Source organism: Kryptolebias marmoratus, linkage group LG10, assembly GCF_001649575.2.
Source record: "Kryptolebias marmoratus isolate JLee-2015 linkage group LG10, ASM164957v2, whole genome shotgun sequence".
In the NCBI taxonomy this organism is placed as follows: Eukaryota; Metazoa; Chordata; class Actinopteri; order Cyprinodontiformes; family Rivulidae; genus Kryptolebias; species Kryptolebias marmoratus.
In genome coordinates this window covers 13,445,510-13,466,205 of record NC_051439.1, presented here as the reverse complement: position 1 = coordinate 13,466,205, position 20,696 = coordinate 13,445,510, and the positions used below count along the sequence as shown (strand labels likewise).

Here is a 20,696-nt window from a genome sequence, read left to right as displayed (position 1 = left end):
CCTTTCAGTCAGCGCTCGTGTGGCGCTGCTGTTGTCCCAAACGAGACAGCAGTCGGACTTCCTGTTTTGCTCATTTTCCCTGTTCACGGGAAAAGAGAGCTTTCTTAAAAAAAAAAAAAAAAAAAAAAAAAAAAATCACGTTAAACACAAATTTTAACGTACATTACCCCAGGAATTAACAGCTTCCTCTGGCTATGCTGGTTTTTTCTTTTAATTCTTAAAGAAATCAGCAATAAAACACAGCCATAAAAGATTTAAAATCACTTTTTTAATAAGACATTACAATGACATTGTTCTGTACATAGTTCCCCCAGTCAAGAGAGGAGTAAGAGCTGCACCACAGGGCGTCATTCAACATCTCGCCAGCTAACAGCTTCCTCTGACTGCACCGACAGATGGACTCTGATGTAGGTAGGGTTAATGTATTTATGTACTCATGCTACAGATATAGGCTATCATATAATGTCCCAATACTGAGACTAATCAACTGTGATATCAGGCTGCGATTTCTGAGCTGAATGACATTCATTTGGAAAGATTGAGCCAGCTACCTATTACCCTTACTTAAAAAAAAAAGCATTTTGACAAGCATGTTTCAGAGTTACTGGTGGCCTATTTGTTTAATACTCAGCACAATTAGATATCAAGACATGACACAAAAGGTCAATCAGTTAACTATATAGCCCACTTAAGGGAACTGGAATGGGTAACAAAATATGTTCAGGTTTTTTTTTTCTCTTTGATGTCTAATGAAAGTGAAATATAGGTACTTTCCCCCCCCTTGCATATCACACCCTGCTGCTTTCTTAATGCCAGAGAGAAAACATTTTTAATCACAGTACTGTGTTAACAAAAGTTCCAAGTCCTTCAAATCGGCTACGTGACATTAAAGAGCTCACTGTTGAATTTTTTTTTTTTTAAAAATTAAAAATAAAAAGCAATGCAAGTTCAATTAAACAGACCAAGGGCTTCTCGAAAACGGCTTTAGTCTGCGGAGATTTTAAAGTTAGAAAACAAGAAGCTATATAAAAAGAGAAAATCAAGAATAGGCAAATGTGGTGATTTCTGTAGCTTGAACCTCAGGACAGATTTAATTCAATCGTCAAGCACGCCCCGACAATAACAAATGTGATGCAGGCCTGCTACAGAACACAAGCGAACTTTAAGCCAGCAAACCCAGTTAAAGATAAATTAGTCAAATGGGATAAACAAAGTAAGAAAAATAAATGCAGATTATCAGCTTTTATTAACCATACTCATTTGGGGACGTTAATTGTTACTTGCGGGTTTTTTTTAATTTGTTTGTTTTCGTAGTTTTGACCTAAAACAGTCAGCACTCGATCATTAAGATTTGTAATTCGAGGTTAGCCACGTCAGACCCTCATACAGTCCATCGCCTGTGGTCGCACAGGACGGCTGAACGTACCAATTTCTATCTCGGATGCGGGTCAATCCGAGCTTCTCTTGGATTTCGTGCGGCTTCATGGCGTCCGGGAGGTCCTGCTTGTTGGCGAATATCAAGATGATGGCGTCCCTCATCTCCCGGTCGTTGATGATGCGATGGAGTTCTTGTCTCGCCTCGTCGATGCGATCCCTGTCTGCGCAATCCACCACGAAAATTAAGCCCTGGGTGCCCGTGTAGTAGTGTCGCCACAGGGGGCGTATCTTATCCTGGCCTCCGACGTCCCAGACGTTGAACTTGACGTTTTTGTAAGTGACCGTTTCCACATTGAAGCCGACTGTGGGGATCGTGGTCACGGACTGTCCCAGTTTCAGTTTATAAAGGATCGTCGTCTTTCCGGCAGCATCCAGTCCGAGCATCAATATTCTCATCTCTTTGTTGCCAAATATTTTTGAGAGCATTTTCCCCATTTTGAACTCTTGAGCATAAAAACTTTGTCCCAAAGAAAGAAAAAAAAAGAAAGTATTAAAAAAATCTGGTGTGTGTTCAGTGTCAGTCAATGCAGATTTACTGGTGAAACATGACTAAGAGATATTTGACTGGGGAAGAAAAGGAGTCAAAACTGCACACACATATTTAAAACTAACAGGATTGTTGAGACTTTCCTCCTTAAAGTCTGTCAGGATCCTCTTGAGTGCAGAAACATTTATGTTCAGATTTTATAGGCCTACAAACCACATGACACAGCGGGGCTAAAAACTTGACGGCATCTGTTGCAGGTTGTTCATTGTTCAGCAAAAAAAAGAAAGAAATTAACCTAAAGATCTGAGAGAATCACAGGCCAGGACGACTGAGAGAGCTACAGGAGGCAAAGCACAGCGAGCGTGTGGAAACGAAACCTCCAGGAGAGCCGAGCAAAAGCACCTGGATGTGTTGTGGCGTCAGTGCGAGGCGGTGCTCCTCCACCGGCTGCGCCCTTGTTCCTTTCACCGCTGCCCGGGGGGAGAAACAGCAGCTTTCCGCGGCTTCTTCGAGGAAGGTCGCACCGGGCGACCACACGGCGCTGGAAGAGACGACTTCGAAGTTAAAAATAAAAAAATTTTAAAAATCCTAGTGTCTCAGCGGAGAGAGGAAGAAGAAGACGAAAAAAAAGACCCAGTCAGGAAACTCCGGTCGCACTGAGAAGAGATTTAGGGGGAGGGTTAGACATGAAAAATTAGCCAGCTATCGCTCGTGGCTGTGAAGACGGTTAGGCAGCTAGCATGAGCTAAGCTAACGAGCTAACGGTAGTTAGCTCCAGCCAACTGACCTAATCAAGACACAAAACACACGCTACGGTGACGAAACGACCAGCGGCGATTTAAAGCAATTACAAGGTTGGCTGAAATACACGTTATTTACCAGTTTTCTCTCCCTCCGGGCTCGACAAATTCACTCGGCTCTTGTCTTCCTCCTTTCCTGGCCGCACTGCTGCTACACCGGAAAGGTGTGGAGCTGCATCAACAGTCACTTCCTCCTGTCTGCTTCATTCAGCCAATCCCGTTATGTGGCAGGCCGTTCTTACATATAATCAACACACACACGCCACTAACTAACTAGATATCAATAGTATCCCCCCTATAGTCAGAATGAGACCCTTTATGGTTGAAATTTAAATGAAGAATATACAAATTAACATTTCTACTAATAAAAATATATTTCAAAGTCTCCACAACTGAGATTATATTAAGATAAATAGGTTTAAGATGAACAAAAACAACTTTAAAAGACCATATAACCATATTCTCTACACTGGAAAGATAGACTGTGTTGCAGATGTTCATGATTCATTTCTTCCTAATCAAACAGAACATTTCAGATTTCCAGAAAGGCCCTCTTTCTGTCCATAATCAACCCCTCAGACATCGTAAACATAATTTTCTTAGAACAAATCACACACGCTTTTACTGTACCAGATTTCTGCACGTATGTTTTCTCTTTCTGGAATGAACACTGGATATCTGAAATCTAATTCTTTTTAGGAGAAATGTGCATTTCATATATGATATACACAATTTAGTTCTTACGTGTCACAGTTTATATTTAACCTGTTTAATGTAAAAAAAAAATGGCATCCCGTTAAGTTACTGTTAGCAAGCAAAAATATATTTTTGTAGGTATTTTTAATTGTTGTAATTGTTACTATAGTCATCATTCTAATGACTCATATCTGATTTTGTTTTGATTATAATTGCTATTCCTAATTAGATTTGAACAAAGTAAAATGTTTTTATTCATTTCAATTTTCTAAACCATATCCGAAGTATCTGGACTAATGGAATCTTCTTCTTAATAATAGGATGATATGATAAAAAAAGAACCAGTTTGTTTTTTAATTAATTAATTTGACATATATTCAGTGTTGATGAGCTGTGATGTTCGTTTTAATTTGGAAAAAACAAATTAATTCAATTTCCTTTGAAGTGCCTGCCTAACTATTATATGATAAATGGGCTTTCCATAAACCATAGTAACTACAGACACTGGAGCTCCAGGAGAGAATAATAAATTTACTGATAGTTAATAAAATGCAGGATTTCACTATTTGTTGATAAGAAAGAAACTGAATGGTTTAATTCATGAATAACAACATTTAAGGTTTGGTCGTGATGAAGAAAACAACATAACTGGGAAAATTAGGATTTTGTTTAATTGTTGAGATACATTATAGTTGATTATTTACATTGGAATTACATTTTTTTTTTTGTGCTACAACTTCATCCTTTTAGAGTAGCTTGGGAAAACTCAAGTTCTGGAAGCAAATCAGAGTAGCTGTGAAGCTCATCCTAAATATAAAACGTTGTTTTATCTGATTACACTGTTAAAATGCGGGCGCTCAGGTAATTATGGAGAGTAACATCGCCCCCTCGTGGCTACATAAGTGCATTGTCCAAAGTGAGGTGGGAACTCTGCATGACAGGTGTGTGGTTTGACTCATTTACCTACAGTTTGGATAAGAACAAAATAAGATTGCTTAAACCCAAATGTTCAACGGTCCAACACACATTAGAGTTATATTTTAAATACTAGTAAAATCAAAACAAATATTATCACCATATGTGGTGCCGCTTAGTTACAGTGTAGGTTGAAAAAACATGAGCTCAGACTGAATAAATGTTTTGAAGAGTCATCCATTGTTTCAAGCCATGACTAAAGCCAGGATTTCAAAACATGGGGGACTAAAACAAAACAACCTGTTACTCTTGTAGGATAAAAACTGTGTGTGTTCACTCTGTGTCTGATGGATATATCTCTCTCTTCATCACCAGTTTACATCCTGTGCTGTCTGTTCGTGACGCTCCTCATCCTCTCTGCTCCTCCTCGCTTTAATCCTGCTCATTAAAAGGGATGCATTCATATCCAAAGTCTAATTTGATATCATTGCTGATAATCAGACTTGCTTCTAATAACACATTTGTGCTCACACTTCAAGAATTATTTGAACACAACCAAAAGTGGACCTTGCACTGATCGCTTCAATTATGTAGTTTGTTCAGCTCTGCACATATTTATTGTTAGCTCCTTTAGCCCTCTTCTATTCATCTACTATAACATAGAAATGTAAGTTTTAGTAGAAGTTGTAGGACTTAAATAGGTGTAATTAAATGCAAATGTGTAATTTGCATATGGTGTAAAAGTGCATGATGTAAATACTGTTGTAATGCAGTGCTTAAATGTTAGAAATTAAATAAATATGGCATTAAATACAGAATAATCAAAATGAATCCCGCCAAAAAAACATTACTGTGATGAAACTACAGCGTGGCAGGATGTGTGGCCACGCCCATGCGTGTGACGTCAGCGCGGAAGTTTGGCAAACCTAAGGGTTCAAGATGTGCTGGATTCGAATAGTTAGGAAATTAATTTATAACTGAATTATTCATTCGGCCTCTGTTTGCGACATCAGTGTGTACCTGTAGGAATTTGTTTTGCGCTCGTGAACCCGGACAGACGTCACATAACGCGGTGAAGCGCGCGGCGCTCCAGTTAACGGTTTTAAAGGGGCAGCGCCACTTCGGCGCGCGACCATGGCGGAGTTCAGCAGCAACGGTCCCGCATCCCGGATGTCCCTCGGCCGCGCTCTGTCTCAGCCGTCTCTCAACCTCATAGAAACCAACGATGTCTCTCCCACGGGCGTCCAGCTGCACCCGCGCCGGAGGCGGAAGCTGTCGAGCTGCAGCTCAGTGGAGAACGAGCCGGTCGCGTCGCCGTTCGCCGACGAGTCCCGGGTCCTGGTCATCAACACCGGCGGGACCATCGGGATGACGCTGCACGACAACGGTAGGAAACTGACCTCAGGTCGGTGTTATTTTACCCAAGGAGGAGGGAGAGGCTCGGTTCGGGGCTCGCCTTGTCACATGTTTTCTCGGATTAAAACCCTGCGTGACAACAATTGGCACGTGGATCCTAAAATAGCGCGCGGGGAACATCGTGGCGCAGCTGATACTTGATCACAACAGCGAGCAGCCGAACTTAAACCACCCTTAGGTGAGGGGAAAAAACAACCCTGGTGCACAGGAGAAAACCATCCATGTCTTCCAAATCAAACACACCACCATTTTAGTAGCATCCATGGCTGTTTAGTTAACAGAAACAATAATCTTACGGCTACACCGGGTTACTTTTAACAGTTAAACATCAGAGGGAAGCAGGCAGAACATCTCCACTGAATGAATAACCAGATGTTGACATGGGGACATTACACAACTTACACAACACCTAAAACTGTTAATCAGCGATCAGAGTACGTATGGGATCCAGGCACTTGTTCTGTGCAAGCCATCCCTTCACTTTTGGACCTACTTTGTTTTCTTTCTTTTTTTTATATAAGTCTAAAAGAATTAGAGGTGGTTGAAAACTTTTGCACAGCGCTGCAGCTTTGAATTCATGCTGTTTGACAAATAAACACTGACCTTTACCAGAGCTGTCCTCCCTGTTAAGAGATTAACTTCCCTCTCTGACTAACAGATCTTACCGTAAGCCATGTATGAGCCCCCTGAACATCAAGATATGTCATTATTATTACATTCATGGTTTTTATTTCCACACTTGAGGTCATGCAACAACAAAATGTGTGGGTGTTCTTATTATTTCCAAACAACTTGCAAGATTTAAAACGATAGCAATGTGTAGCTCAACAGTAAAGTCCGTTCAGTGACTCGTGAGCTATTTTGCACACAGTTAGAGCTGATTTCATAGCTGTAAACACAGACCAGTTAGCACTCAGAGTATAAGTTGGGGGATCAGCCTCGGCTACTACCACACCAAGGTTTAACGCAATATTATCTGTAAAACTGGTGTTTGCTAAGATCCCCTTGCCGTGGCGACCATGTTGAGTCAGGCTGGCTGTTACAGTTAATCAGCTCTGGGCGTCAACTCGGTGATGAGTTTCTGAAAGGTTCATTAAAGTCAGCACTCAGCAACTGGTGACGACACGGGGACAAACTGTGTAGCTCTGCCTGTGCTTTCAGCAGTGGGTGATAAAAAGATCTTCATAAACCCCGGAGAAGTATTGTTTACGACCACTTTATAAGATTACAACAATGTTTGGCTTCTTGTAAGCAAAGAATAAAGAAATTAGATTAGAGAAATTAGATCTTTATGTCATAATTTCAGTGTTTTGTTTGATTAGCAAAAGTACATATCTTTCCAAGTGGATTGTTTATCATAATTTCAGTTTGTTGGCATGTACATAGTATTTGTAACAATGTAATTTCTTACATTTACCTCTAGGGTTCAGTGTGAGACTGTTGGTGCCGTTTTGTTGAGACAATGACGACCATCAAAGAACAAGCTCTTAACTTACTCCATCGTTGTAATCCACAGTTCTCGCCCCCAAAGCCAACGCGCTCGTGCGAAGCCTGCGCAAGCTGCCCATCCTCCACGATGAGCTTTATGCCCAGCAGACCTCCATGTATGAGTACTACGGGTCTGAGAACTCGCTGGTCCTGCCGTAAGTCCCATCAGCTCAGTCAGCGCACAGCTGCACCTTTATTTACACACATTCACGCTGAAATACATCATTTAAGGCTAAATGTTTGACTGTTTTTTATTGTTGATTTTGCAAAAAAACAGGAAAACAAAGAATATGTCAGAATATTATTTAACAAGTTTTTTTTAACTGTTGTTTGATTTATATATTTTCCAAAAACATAATAATCTGGTACATAGAAGATCACCAAGTGAGCATCATGTGAGGTTGGTGGGAATATTTTCAACCTAAAGGGTTGTCATTTTCATTTCCTGCATGCACGATGAAGTCATCCACTGGACCTAATGAACCAACTGTTTCCCTAACGAGTAGATTATTTCATCTAATGTTTTACTTTTTTTTTTTTAATGGAACTAACACAGCCCTAGATTGTAAACGTTCAAATGGAAACACCTCCTTCCTTGAAGCTGTTTTAATGACCCTAAACTCCATTTGTCACTCTAACAGAAAGCCAACGCCCCACTCCGGTCTCCAGTATCACAGGTGCCGTGAAACCGGCAGCATGGCGTGTGCCTTCGCTTCGCCTGTCAGTGCGTTCGCGTCCGTGTGTCATCCTCGGGAGCAGTTGTTAAAGAGGAAGTGCATGCCAACATGGCCTTTGGCAGTTAGACAAAACGTGGCTTGGAAGTTGTTGTTTTTTTTTTTCTTTCTACTCCCCGCTTGCTGATGTGTAGTCTTTTCTCAGCAGGCCGGCTGCTTTAACGCGTTAGAGAGATAATCACTCTGAGAGATCATTTTGTTTGGTTTTAGTTTGCGTCACGTATGTTGGTTTTGTTTAGTCTTATGTGTGCTGCAAAGCGAAGAGCATGGACTGCTTTTGTTGGCTACCGAAGTGGCAACAATAGCAAAAGAAGAAAAGTATCAATTAGGCAGATAATTGGCGTTTTTTAAAATAATGAACATTAGTCAGGCCCGAGCTAGCTAAGCCAGCTAAAAGGCAGGAACACCTGTGGGCAGCATAGTGATGTTACGATGCTCGTGTAACAATAAAACAGCACTTTTTCCAATAAGGATTGCTTTCATGACATAGGTACAACACTTAAAAAGACTTAAAAAAACATTGATCACAGTATAATGCTAACTTTTAATGAAGCAGCTCCATGTAGTTGGTTTTAGTAAGTCTTTTTCTTCTTTTATTTTATTCTCTGCTTTAAACTTCTAAAGTTCTAATCCAAAGACGTTTCCTGTCTTTTTTTTTACGTCTTCGTATTGGCCGAAGACTGCATATAGGCAGACCTCGGACCAGAGCCCAGGTGAACAGAACCATTTTAAGTCCCGACCCTTCTGCGTTAACAAACAGGATGTTGCCCTTGTTAAACAGTAAAAGCACACCTCAGACAGTCGCTGCTGTATGTTCAGATAGTCATCTTTCTAACATGTTTAGCAGTAATGAGTTATTATTACAGGGTTTAAAGAAAACCCCACGTGTGCGGGGGAGGAGTGGGCGGGACTTAAAACTCCACAACACAAGTGTCCCAAAAATACAAAATGGCAGCTTTATGTAAAAAGGTTCCTGCTGGTTCCTGTATAATACATCTATGATAGCTGCTCCTCTTGAGTTTATAAATGAATAATACCTGATATGTGAGTTGCATGAGCATACTTTGATGATATGCAAATACTTAAGTCTTTGTCTTATTTCTGCTCAAAGAATTCATTTATTGATTTATTGAAAAGTCTTTTTCATTAGATGCTAAGGTGATGCTCTCAACCCCCAGTCTTATTCACACACACACACACACACACACACACACTTATTATTGTTATACTATCAGGGCTCTTAGCGTTGGTAGACCCAGGGGCACATGAACAGATAAATGAATAATTGGTGATTTGAACTGTGGTACTTCAGCTCTACGATTAGCAGCAACATATGTTCCAGGGTTGTGTTTGGACTAGAGGCTAATTAGTGGAGTGTCTGTAGGACCCCCTGGTTGGATGGGCTGGGGTGTCGCCTGTTCTTCCCCCTGCTGTTCCTTTCAGCTCCTCTCTCTATGTTACATGGCCCCACGATAACGTGGTGGTAGTGGTGGGGGATTCCACCCTGTTTTCTTTTTTTAAAGGGTTAGAAACAAAACCATTTGCGCCTCTGCTGAGCCCTGCCTTCCACAGGCCGTCACTCGACGCCTCAGTTTGATGTGTTTTACATATAACACTTTCCTCGCTCATCTTTGGCGGAATGGAAACACGCGGGCATTTTCTTTAATCTGAGATGAGTCAGAAGAACCATGAGTTGCCTGTATTTACAGAACCCAGTGGTATAACTCGACACAACAGTGTGCTCTCTATCTGTACCTGTACCTGTACCTGTACGACAGCACGTCTCCCTTTGTCCACCTCTGAAATTCTTTCTGCATGTGTAAAAACAGGAATTGGCAGTTTGCTGTTCAGTCAGAAGGCCCAGCTCAGTAGACTCACCTCGTAAACTCAGAATTATTATCATTTCTTTACGCTACTTCATACACACTTCCTCGCTTTAATTGGGACTTGACTTAACTTTTCTAAATGAGCAGAATAATCATAAACAATCGTTAAACATAACGTTTGAAGTGAATGCATTTGCAGTCATTAACTTCACTAATAAGTATATTTTAGCTGTTTGTTCTCTCAAGTGTTAACCCTTTTGTAATAAAGTTATGAACTCATGAGTTCCCTGCGTTCCCTTCCAGTTTGAATAAATTAAACAAGAGGATAATCTACACCATCCTGGAGTACAGTCCTCTGCTGGACTCCTCCAATATGACCACTGATGACTGGGGCAGACTTGGAAAGGACATTGAGGTACTTGTCTCTCCGTTTATTTCATTATAGGTTTTTAACTGACTCTGTTTTCAAAGAAAATAAACACTAAATGTCTTTTTAATGTGACGCTGAAGCGGCTCATTAAATGGCGCTTTAAAGAAATGACTTACATGTAGACCGCTGCTCATTATGTGCTCTGTTTCCTCCAGAAAAACTACGAAAACTACGACGGTTTCGTCATCCTTCACGGCACAGACACCATGGCTTACACAGCCTCTGCCCTGTCCTTCATGTGTGAGAATTTGGGGAAACCGATCGTTCTCACCGGCTCCCAGGTAGGAGCTGCTCCTTTCCACATGGCGAATCTACGAACCTGCAAAGTGTTCCTGCAGACTTTTACATGCTGACGTTCCGTGTTAAGGTGCCCATCTACGAGCTGAGGAACGACGGCAGAGACAACCTGCTGGGGGCACTGCTGATCGCTGGCCAGTTTGTCATTCCTGAGGTGAGATAACTATTAGAAAAGAATGTATCACACTAAAAGAAGGAACTCTAAAAGCTGCTGTAACCCTGAATGTTTTTTCCTAATACATCTTTTTATTATTTTAGTGTGTTAGGTTTCTAAATAAACTCTGAATGAACTGGTGTATTCAGCATATTGAAAATGTTGAGGCGACACAACTTGTTTAACAAAGGCAGGCGTGAAACCGTTGAGAGAATGCTTTCTATTGAGGTGTTTCGCAAGACCAAACAGCAGTTAGCAGAACAGGAATGACGCTGAAGTCTTTCTGCACGGGTTATTCACCACGAGCGTTCAGGAGGAGCGACGTTTGTACGAAAGAAGTGCGTCTCAACCAGAGCACCTCAAACCCGATTTCATTAATTTAAAACAAACATAAATGAATAAACATATTCAAATAAAAACGCTGAGCGTTTTCAATTAAAAACATTAAGATCTACGCAGCTTGAAAGAACCAGTTTTGCACTAATATCGCTTTTAAAGGCAACTAAAATTTTGTTTAGTTCAGTTATTTTAGGTAAAATATGTTAGAAAATCAGAGCTCAGCAAGCTGATTTATTCGGCACAATGTTATCACCCCTGACCTACATCTTTTTCTTATTTCAGGTGTGCTTATACTTCTTCAACAAGCTTTACAGAGGAAATCGTGTCACCAAGGTGGATGCTGGGAGTTTCAACGCTTTCTCCTCTCCTAACTTGGCTCCTCTGGCTACAGCTGAAGTTGATATTTCAAGTCAGTGATGCATAAAATACTCCAGTCTGCATTTCAATCACTTTAGTTATTTAAAAAGATTTTTCCAGCCTGTTGTCGTCTTTTCTTTAGTCAACTGGGATACTGTTTGGAGGGCAAACACCACAGCAAAGTTTCAAGTTTCAACAGAGCTGAACCGGAACGTGGGTCTGCTTCGCCTCTTCCCGGGAATCACTTCTTCTACTGTAAGTTAAACTAGGTCTCTGTCCAAACTACTCGTTATATTAAAAGTTTTACCAGTCAGCAGGACAAAAGCCCCATCAATTCAAAAGTCAAAAACTCAAATAAATTATTTTATCGTGCATATGTAAGGTCACACAGCATGAGTGAGCATTTAATCAGCAAATGACTCTTTCCAATCACGTTTCTGTCAAAGACAAGCTTGTTGTTGTCAGTAAAACAGCTGATGTTTCATCTCATTATGATATAAAGGGAGCATTTTAAAGGTCTGAAATATCATTAATAACATAATCCTCAGTTTAAGTTTCTTTTAAAAAAAAAGTCAGCATTGTTCAGTTCTTTAGACCAAGAATGATGATATGACTTTCCATGGCAAAAAAAGGACTTAAAATTAGATTTAAAGGTAGCAGACTGTTGTTTTTTTGCCCAAACTGTAGTGAAATATAGCCAACTTTAAATGAAATATTCTCATCCTTTTTTTTTAGTTGTTATAAACGGCCGTCAACGCTTTGGCCAGAAAAAGATGGGACAAAGTTATGGGCCATGTCAAATCACCCTGTAAAAGGGGAAGGATTGGCTCGGATACTGTACTATTTAGCCGCACCTCCCCCTGCAGAGGCTACTGGGAGAGTTGCTTTACTGTCTCAATCTGCTCCCACTGCCCACCTCTGCCATCAAGGCTTTCGTACAGCCTTTTACTGCCTTGATGAGCCACTGTTTTGGTTCGGCACCAGGTTTTTTTTCTTGTGAAAGCTTGATTGGAGATTTGTGTCGCACCTTCCTTGTCCAGCCACTAATTATGCCCCAAAATACTGACTTAACTTGGAACTTTAAATGCCACCTCCTTCTCACAGTTTAACTTGCCAAGTGACTTTATGCTTGCTAATGGCTTCAGATTAATTGCCCTCCTTGCTGCCGTTGAAGTCATCTGCTGCCCTAGTCATATGCCATGGTTAATGATGTGGTATGGGGCCTCCCAGAGCCCACCAGCCAACTAGTGATTAAGATACTGGTTTCTGAGATGGGACCAGATGGGCTTTTAGGAGCAGGAATGGTCCCATGAATAAGAGGGAAAAGCACTGCAGGAAAAATAACATGGAATACTAATTTCTCTATTTGGTTCTGTGCCGTTCGTTTAGCCATAAATTTGTCCCGTTTTGAAATCTGTGTCCAGGTCAGGGCTTTCCTGCAGCCACCCATGCAGGGCGTCGTCCTGGAGACCTACGGGAGCGGAAATGCCCCCGATAACCGTCCTGACCTGCTGGCGGAGCTGAAGAAAGCTACCGACGCTGGTGTCATCATCGTGAACTGCACACAGTGCCTGAGGGGGACCGTGTCAGCGTCCTACGCCACGGGCATGGTAGTTGGTTGGAGCGCATCTCGACCATTCATCAAACGTTATAATGTTCAGGTTACAGAGAAGGAATCAAACGACTTGTTTCTTCGATTTGGTTTGTCTTTAGGTGTTGATGGATGCAGGCCTGTTAGCTGGGGGTGACATGACTCCTGAGGCTGCTTTGTCAAAACTGTCCTACGTGTTGGCCAAGAAAGAGCTCAGTCTGGATGCCAAGAAAAAGGTCTATCCACTCACTTTCAACACTTTATGTATGAAGCAAAAGAAGCGTCAAAGGCAACTCTGAAGGTTTTTATTTGTGGCCTCCTCCAGATGATGGCTGAGAACCTGCGGGGCGAAATGAGCGCTAACCTTGACGGAGCCAAACTGTGTCTGAGCGACAGCCGGTTTATCCAGGTCATTGCCAAGTCGCTGAGTATCAGCTGCAAGGAGGTGAGCGGGCATGCTGCAGCTCTGCAGCTACTGAGCAGGATTTCCAACAAACACGTTGTTTTGCCAGTGATTGATGACAAAACAATAACTCACAAGTCCAGGCTTTTCGTTTTGTGTTTTTTATTCCACAGTGTAGCTCAATTTAACTCAGGGTTTCTGACTTTTAGCATCTTTTTTTCCCCTCATTTTGCCCTTGTGGTTAGGCGAGGCTGATCGTAGCCACACTGGGTTAAATGGGTGAGATATGACATAAAATTTGATGTATGTCAGAGTAGGCCTTACGTTGCAGAATCATCAGCTTCCTCTGAGGATAGATGTAATGGATATATTTTAGCAGTAAATATATGTTACAGTTTATGTGCTGTAATGCATATAGATGTTATACTTAGTTGTCAGGAGTTTAACACAGCTGCAGAAATATTGCTGCTGCTAGTGATGATTCACTCTGACCAGTCCTAGCTTGCTTGCAACCACAGCTAAGGTGATTCTGTACAATACTGAGGGGGAAAAAAACAGGTAGAGTCAAGCTAAGCTGAGCTGAAACGTACAACAGAAAAATACTTTGTGAAAGGTATTCTAATTCAAAATCTAACAGAAGTGGATGTTGGGTCATTTGAGCCAAACTGCATGTTGTTGAATTTTCTCGTCTCTGGTGTCTGAAGGAGCTGGAAGCCATCCGTAACGCTCTAACTCCTCCGCTGGCGTGTGCTGCTGCGAAGATCGGAGACATAGAGGCCCTGGATGCTCTAAGAGAAATGGTAAACCACACTGTGATCTCTGCACTAATACAGAGTTGCTAATTATCTAGTTTTGATTGTGCCATAAAAACAATAACAAATTTAAGACGCACACTATGCCAATAAAAACCATATTGGCTTTGAAAGGCTGATGAAATCTATGCCACAGACTTTAAACACAGTTATTTAAAAATCATCAGCAGGGAAGCATTTGGTGTATCTTATCTTCTCATGTTTGGTTTGTGAGGTCAACGCACGCAGGTAAACTTCGGCTTGAAATTTCGGGGAAAAAGAAACAAAGAAACGATCTTTTGGACACAATATTTACAATGGTGCATGTATATTTGAAACTTTATTAACCAAAGTGCCCATTATCCTTATAATAAATGTCTTTGTAATAGATATAATGTGGCTTGCTGTTGTGTTTTTATAGTTCTTTGAGAAAAAACTACACAAACATAAACAAATCTCTTTACGTTTTGACCTTTCCATTAGATTTGATGGCCAGCACACATGCACCGATGATTTCCTTTTCTGTCACAGGGTAGTAACTTGTGTTTGGGGGACTTTGATGGACGCACACCTCTACATATCGCTGCCTGCGAGGGTCACTTCAAACTCGTGCAGTACCTCCTCAGTCACGGCGCCTCGGTCCACGCTAAAGATCGCTACGGAGACACGCCTCTTTGCAACGCTGTGCGCTTCAGGTACGACACAAAGAGCGCCGCTGTCTTTGTTTTATCTGCCCATTAAAGTAATGTTGCCATTTATGAAGTTGCAGACGTTTAAAATCCCCCCTTTGGCCATTAGCAACAATTGTTATTCCTCACAGACTTCGGAGTGTTTGCTGAAAATATGTTGGTAATAGCTATCATAGAGCAGATTTCATTAAATGAGCTGCTTAGAGGCAGGAATATTCAGCTCTGCCTAAATGAAGAGAAGGGAGCAGCGGCTGCAGCTGGGAGCGAATGAAACCAGGGGAGCAACTCATAATGAAGTTTAGAGGCCAGCGATAATTACAAACTAATTAGGCTAATTGTCATCTGACAGTTTAGATGGTGTTTGTTTTTATCAGAGCTGTTTTTTTTGCCATAGATTCGGCGAGAAAAAGCCAGACTTTAAGTTTCAGCTTTGGCGCTTTACGGAGCCTGAAGGGGAAGAACGTATGTGTCACAGCTGTCCCAAATGGTTGTTGTCTTTTTTTTTATTAACGGTTGGTGCTGCAAGTGTGGACTTGTTTCCTTTTGTGATGGTGGAGTGATGCACCGGAGCACAAACACCTGTCGTTACAGAACACTTCCTGCTGAATCGTACACAGCTTACTCAGCAGCGCCCTTCCATTCATTTATTCAACAAAATGACTCTAAATGTCTAATAACAATGAAGGTTTGAGTTGCCAACTGGATTCATGATGCATGTTTTCACGACTGCAGTTCAGCCAGATGCCCATATAAGGAAAGGCAGGGAGCCAGAGAGAAAGAGGAGTTGGAGAAAATGTGGGGAGTGTCGTTTGAACTAGTCTTACCAGTTAGGTCCCAGTTTCACAGATGAAAGATACCAGCTCTTTAGTCTTTTAGAAGTCTTCTGTGTCCTTTTAGTAGTTTCTGTGAATGTTGCTCTACATATCCTAAACGAGATAACAAACCCGTCCTTACTAACGTGCCCTAATGCCTAAACGCACTCTTTTTTTATTTACTTATTTAAACCAAAATCAGCTTTACTGTTCAGCGGTGAGCAGCTTTGTGTTCGGTTTTGCCTGAATATCTTGTCGAAGGGACTGTCACTGCGTGGGTGTAACATTGTGGGGGATAGGAAACTTGCTCCAACTTGCCAGACAACAGGTACTACCACACTGACTCAACAAGTCAGTGTTTAATGTGGAAAAATAACAGGAGCTATTAAGGTTTACTGATTTCAGCCCGGTGAAATTTGGCTTGATTGCTAAAAAGTCTCAAGATGACATCACTGTATGATTACTGAATTACCTCCAGATAGACATTTAAAGTATTACTTCTTATGAATAGGCCAAAAATAAGAGGAACTAAAAAGAGTTTTCAGTCTTATAAGATGTAAAAAGGACAAAAGACTGGTAATTATAAGGCACTGAATGACATTAATCAGAGCTTCTGATTAAACTATACAAGACAGGGCATTGCCTAAACAACCCAGCTCTGAAAAATAGGCAAACAGAACAGGTGCTTTTAATGAAATGATGGCGTGAAGGACCCGACAGAATGCCAAACTAATTAAACCGTGTTTTATCCTTGAGAACAAATCTCCAATCAGAACTTTATTTGCCAGAGAATATATGAAAAAAAGTGAGCCTGATTAACGCTGGGAGCACAACTTTTATCAGATGAAACAAAGATAAATCAGTTTTACTCAGCTTTGCGTTAAACAGACAGAGCAGAGAGTTATATACGGAGGTGGGAGTGTAATGATGTGGGGATGCGTGACCTCAGAGCTGTCTTTTATCGATGCCACCGTGAATGCTTGTAGAAACAGTAAATTAATCAAACTTTGAAGATGAACCCGGATCTAGATGTCTCACGGAAGAGGAACGTACTAACATGGTAAGGATTCAGAACACACGGCTGGAAAAAAAAATGTTTCTAACAAACATTTGAAAGTATGACAGAGATGTTGCCAGACTTGAAGCTAAAAGAACACCTTTAAGGTATTTTTAAGAGTAGGATTGAAAGAAATGAAAAAGAAAGCTTGTTTTCAGCTGGTGTTTTCCAGAAATGTGTTTTACAGTTGAGCAGCTGTCTTTGAAGACCATTTGATCGTCTAAAATAAATAGACGAATAAAAACTAACGAGGAAGGAAGATTGGGTTCTTATCAGACTTTGTAGCATTTTGCACATCTGTTAATTTTAGAGCAGCCTTTTACTTTTATCCACACACTAACAGTGAAGCTCTTTCACTGCTTGTCATCAAACTTAAGACACAAAGACGTCGTGAAGCTGCTGAGGAGGACCGGAGCCCACTTCTCCAGAGAGCAGATGGAGGAAGCAGGAACCGAACTGTGCAGGTCAGACGGCATGTCTTCGAACTGTACACCCACGCACACGCACACAGATTTAGCTGTTTTAACGCAATCTCTGCTGACCCGTCCTGCATAACTGCCACAGGTACAACCAGTTATCCAACTGTTACACAAACTGTAGGAATGCTCCCTGGCAGCATAGCTTTGGATCCAATCTGCATCTCTAGTGCAGGCAAGCACACGACACCGAGTGGCCCCTGCTCTTTATCTCCTCAAGATACTCAACAAGTTTTGTCAAGACTGTTCCAGACTAATTTAGAGTTTCAGGAACACACCTTTTCTCCTTTATCTCCACAATGTCAAAGTCACTGTGAGGATGAAGCAAAAACGTCTGTACATTTTGTGATTGTTCTGTTTTATCTAAATCCAGTTATCTAATTTACTTCACCCAGAATGTAATTCAGACAAATTTTTTGGGGTGCTTTTTTGTAATAAAAATGTCCTTTTGTGTGTCAGCCTGGCTGCCAGTGGCGACATAGATGGCCTGGAGATCTGGATCCTGGCTGGAGCAGATCTGACGACGTTGGGCTACGATGGAAAGACAGCAGTTCAAGTGGTGGGTTTGAGGAAGACTTGCTTTGTGTTAATAACCAGCTTCAGATCACAAAAATCAAACGTGTCCTTTCGTCTGTCACAGGCTGAAGCTGCCGGCAGAAAGGAAGTGGTGGCGTTTTTAGTCCAACTCATAGGAAACAAATCCATGGTAACCACGGTTTCCCATTTTCACTCATCTTCAAATTCCTGCGGGGTTTTAATGCTGCCTCTTAATTACTTGTCTTGTTGAATTGCAGACAGTATTTGGTGAATTTAATGAGTATGATGAATATGATGATGATGAGGTAAATGAGATGTAGTGAACCTTTGATCCCCCTGAGCATGGCTGCCTTGGCTCCCCTTTCTTTTAGGTACATTAGCTTGTTATCCACCCACTCTTTCCATAATTTCATATTTTTATCCTGCCGATTCTCCTGAGCGGCTGACATAATTGTAGTCGAGGCACATTTTACATTTATATAAAAAAATCAGTGTTTCACTTGTCAAAACACAGACAAACGTATTAACATCTACATGCATCTGCCAGCATTCTGAAGAAACTCAGAGTTGGCCAAAGGTGATGAATTAAGACTTCTTGGAGATTCTAATTGAGCCTGATTTGTAAGAAGAAAAAAAAGCAAATAAATTTATTTTAAGACGTAATTTTTTAAAATAGATCACACGACTTTTAAATGTCTTTTTAAAATGATTTGGAGGGAATCAGCAGCTTGGTGAAATCTTTTTTTTTGTTGTTATAAAACTAAAAACTATAATAAATCCTTGTCCGCTGGTTAAAAAGCGTGGGTGGCCTAGCAGGCTGTCATTGATTAGGCAAACGACAGTGACATCGCTAACTAACCACTGCACCCCCGTGCAGCCTTGACAGAAAACTAATCAGAAAAAAGTTTAATAAACAAAGTGCTTTTTGGTCCGATTTGGTGTCTAAAATGTGAAGATTTGCTGCTTTATTCTTTTTAAACAGGAAGTTGCAAGAAAAGAAGGAAAAGAATTCGACAATCAGCTTCTGACGACTAAAATAATCCATTTTTGACTCATTCCTAAGATTTAAAACACTATAATCATTTCAAAAAGGCATGAATAAAGACTTATTTGATTTGAGCCAGTTGTTAGAATAGAGTTTGAGCTGAATGTGCGTCAAGACTGATATTCATAAAATCTGCGTCACATTTGAAGTGCATGCTCACAGTGTCTTGTGAATCCTGAGCACACAAGACTAACCTTTACCATTGTGCTTTTGTGTGTGTGTGTGTGTGTGTGTGAGGAAATGCTGAAACACTTGTCGCCTCTCCCAGTTCTCCATATTAACCCTTTCATCCTTTTTTTCTGCTGTTTCAGAACGGCGAGTCGATTGAGTTCAGCGCCATCCCCACAGAAATCTGAACCGACGCTTCATCCGACGAGATTCTGTCCACTTCCCTCCAGTTCGTCCTCTGCGCGCCGTCCGCCATTGCGTTTTACTTTACCAGTTTTAAGTCCTGCACATTTCATCTGAGGCCTTGACTGCCTCAGTTTTTCCTTCCAAACTTGTGTCGTCATGTGTAAGGTGTGCTTTCAGTTGCCCCTGAACGAACAAAACCACATGTATGTAAAAAAGAAACATGTTACAGAGTTGGATGTTTTATTTAGATGTTCGTATGAACAACAGACGTGTAATCAGGGAATCGGTGAACGCCACCAGAGCTGCTTTTAAAAGTTACATGGCTGCATACTGTAACGAGTAGATTTTATGTCTAAATCCAAATGTTTGTGATGTTTCACATGACAGGGTATATTCACAGATTCTATTTTTATGGTTGTTGTTGTTGTGAGATTATAAAAAGCACACTGTAGAATTAGATTTTCTTGTATTTTGTTGTTTTTCTTTGACCATATTGAATGCAATCCACTTGCAATAATTTCTCAATTTCACTTCCTGCTGCTCAGCAGACATCGTTAAAAACCCGCAGTTGCTTCTGAGACTCATCCAGCCTGTTCCTTCTGCTAATTGTCCAACTGGAAGTGTCGCATATCTCGTACTCAAAAAAAAAAAAAAAAAAAGACGGAAAGACTTCTTTTGTGTGACACAGATCGAGCTGAAACCTTTGTGTTCCATTACATTTTGCTAATTATTTCCTTTCACGAGCAATTTCATTTACTGTACGTCTCCTCATTATTGAGCAACAGGTGAATGCTGTGAAACACTGTCACTCTTTTTTTTTTCAAGATAATTAGTTTTTTTTTAATCCATTCAGATTTTATGATCCCACCTTAATTACTTGAAATGTATCCTGTTGCTTTCAAAACTACCCTCTGTCTCACTGTTGTGTCACAAATAAAAAGTGTGAGAAGTGTATGGAAGTGATTTTGTTGAATTGTGGAAAAAAAAAAAAACAAACAATGGAAATAAAACTGACATTTTCTTTTAAAAAGTTCCTCCTTTGCCTTTGTGTTGCACAAAACCCCATAAACTCCGATGAAACTGTAAGTTTTGATCCTAGCCAGAGATTCTATTAGAAAATTTCCATATCTCATCTTTTTTTTTTTGCCTGAATTACAGCATGTTCTCATCTGTTGGAAGTCATTTTTATCACGGAGCTCAGTTCCTTTGTACTCCTCCAGAAATGTGCTTCGAATACTAACTGGATCGTTGTGAAAGCAGTGGGGCTTTAGGAGAAAAGCTCATTGAACAGCATACCATATCAGCCGTTCGCGATTATAAAATAAATCACTCACAATCAGAAACTCATGCGGCAGATTTCCATCTGTTCATGTGATTTCTCAGCCTACAGTTGTCAGCACTTATCTGTGTCGAGGGTTGGCTGCCCTGTCCCGTTCCTCTCCGGAGGAACCCAGCTCGTCCGGTTGAACCAGCACGGGCCTCATTCTTCCCTGAATGAGAGGCTTGTATGAACCTAGTCCCTAAACGCTATATAAAGGCACTCTTACCTGCTCGGGCGCACAGTC

At 41.0% G+C, this 20,696-nt stretch overlaps 2 protein-coding genes across 7 annotated transcripts; one reads left to right on the top strand and one right to left on the bottom strand.

Annotated features, from left to right (window-relative positions):
- Positions 1-248: 248 nt before the first annotated feature.
- arf6b (ADP-ribosylation factor 6b) lies at positions 249-4,832 on the bottom strand. Of its 3 annotated transcripts, none has more exons than XM_037978017.1 (2): positions 2,327-4,832; positions 249-1,894 (listed from the first exon to the last, which is right to left on the bottom strand). In XM_037978017.1, the coding sequence occupies exon 2, from the start codon at positions 1,870-1,872 to the stop codon at positions 1,345-1,347; it is 528 nt and encodes a 175-aa protein (XP_037833945.1). In that variant the 5' UTR covers positions 1,873-1,894; positions 2,327-4,832; the 3' UTR covers positions 249-1,344. The 3 variants fall into 3 exon arrangements, with proteins under 3 accessions (XP_037833945.1, XP_017270904.1, XP_017270913.1); XM_017415415.3 differs by having other exon boundaries at positions 249-2,580; positions 2,804-4,832; XM_017415424.3 differs by having other exon boundaries at positions 249-2,465; positions 2,804-4,832.
- A 168-nt stretch (positions 4,833-5,000) lies between these two features.
- aspg (asparaginase homolog (S. cerevisiae)) lies at positions 5,001-19,808 on the top strand. Of its 4 annotated transcripts, none has more exons than XM_017415376.3 (18): positions 5,001-5,722; positions 7,268-7,394; positions 7,881-7,916; positions 10,103-10,214; positions 10,385-10,510; positions 10,597-10,680; positions 11,302-11,428; positions 11,519-11,631; positions 12,801-12,986; positions 13,090-13,203; positions 13,293-13,412; positions 14,075-14,170; positions 14,693-14,856; positions 17,097-17,183; positions 17,655-17,754; positions 17,836-17,901; positions 17,990-18,037; positions 19,089-19,808. In XM_017415376.3, exons 1-18 carry the CDS (start codon positions 5,470-5,472, stop codon positions 19,131-19,133), a joined length of 2,004 nt encoding a protein of 667 aa, XP_017270865.1. In that variant the 5' UTR covers positions 5,001-5,469; the 3' UTR covers positions 19,134-19,808. The 4 variants fall into 4 exon arrangements, with proteins under 4 accessions (XP_017270865.1, XP_037833944.1, XP_017270892.1 ...); XM_037978016.1 differs by lacking the exon at positions 7,881-7,916 and adding an exon at positions 7,613-7,639; XM_017415403.3 differs by lacking the exon at positions 7,881-7,916.
- Positions 19,809-20,696: the final 888 nt, after the last annotated feature.

Coding starts and splice junctions, on each gene's coding strand:
- aspg (XM_017415376.3), top strand. CDS start 5,470: ATGGCGGAGTTCAGCAGCAACGGTCCCGCATCCCGGATGTCCCTCGGC. Junction 10,215..10,384: donor GACTTGGAAAGGACATTGAG/GTACTTGTCTCT, acceptor TGTTTCCTCCAG/AAAAACTACGAAAACTACGA. Junction 14,857..17,096: donor TGCAACGCTGTGCGCTTCAG/GTACGACACAAA, acceptor ATCAAACTTAAG/ACACAAAGACGTCGTGAAGC.
- arf6b (XM_037978017.1), bottom strand. CDS start 1,872: ATGGGGAAAATGCTCTCAAAAATATTTGGCAACAAAGAGATGAGAATA.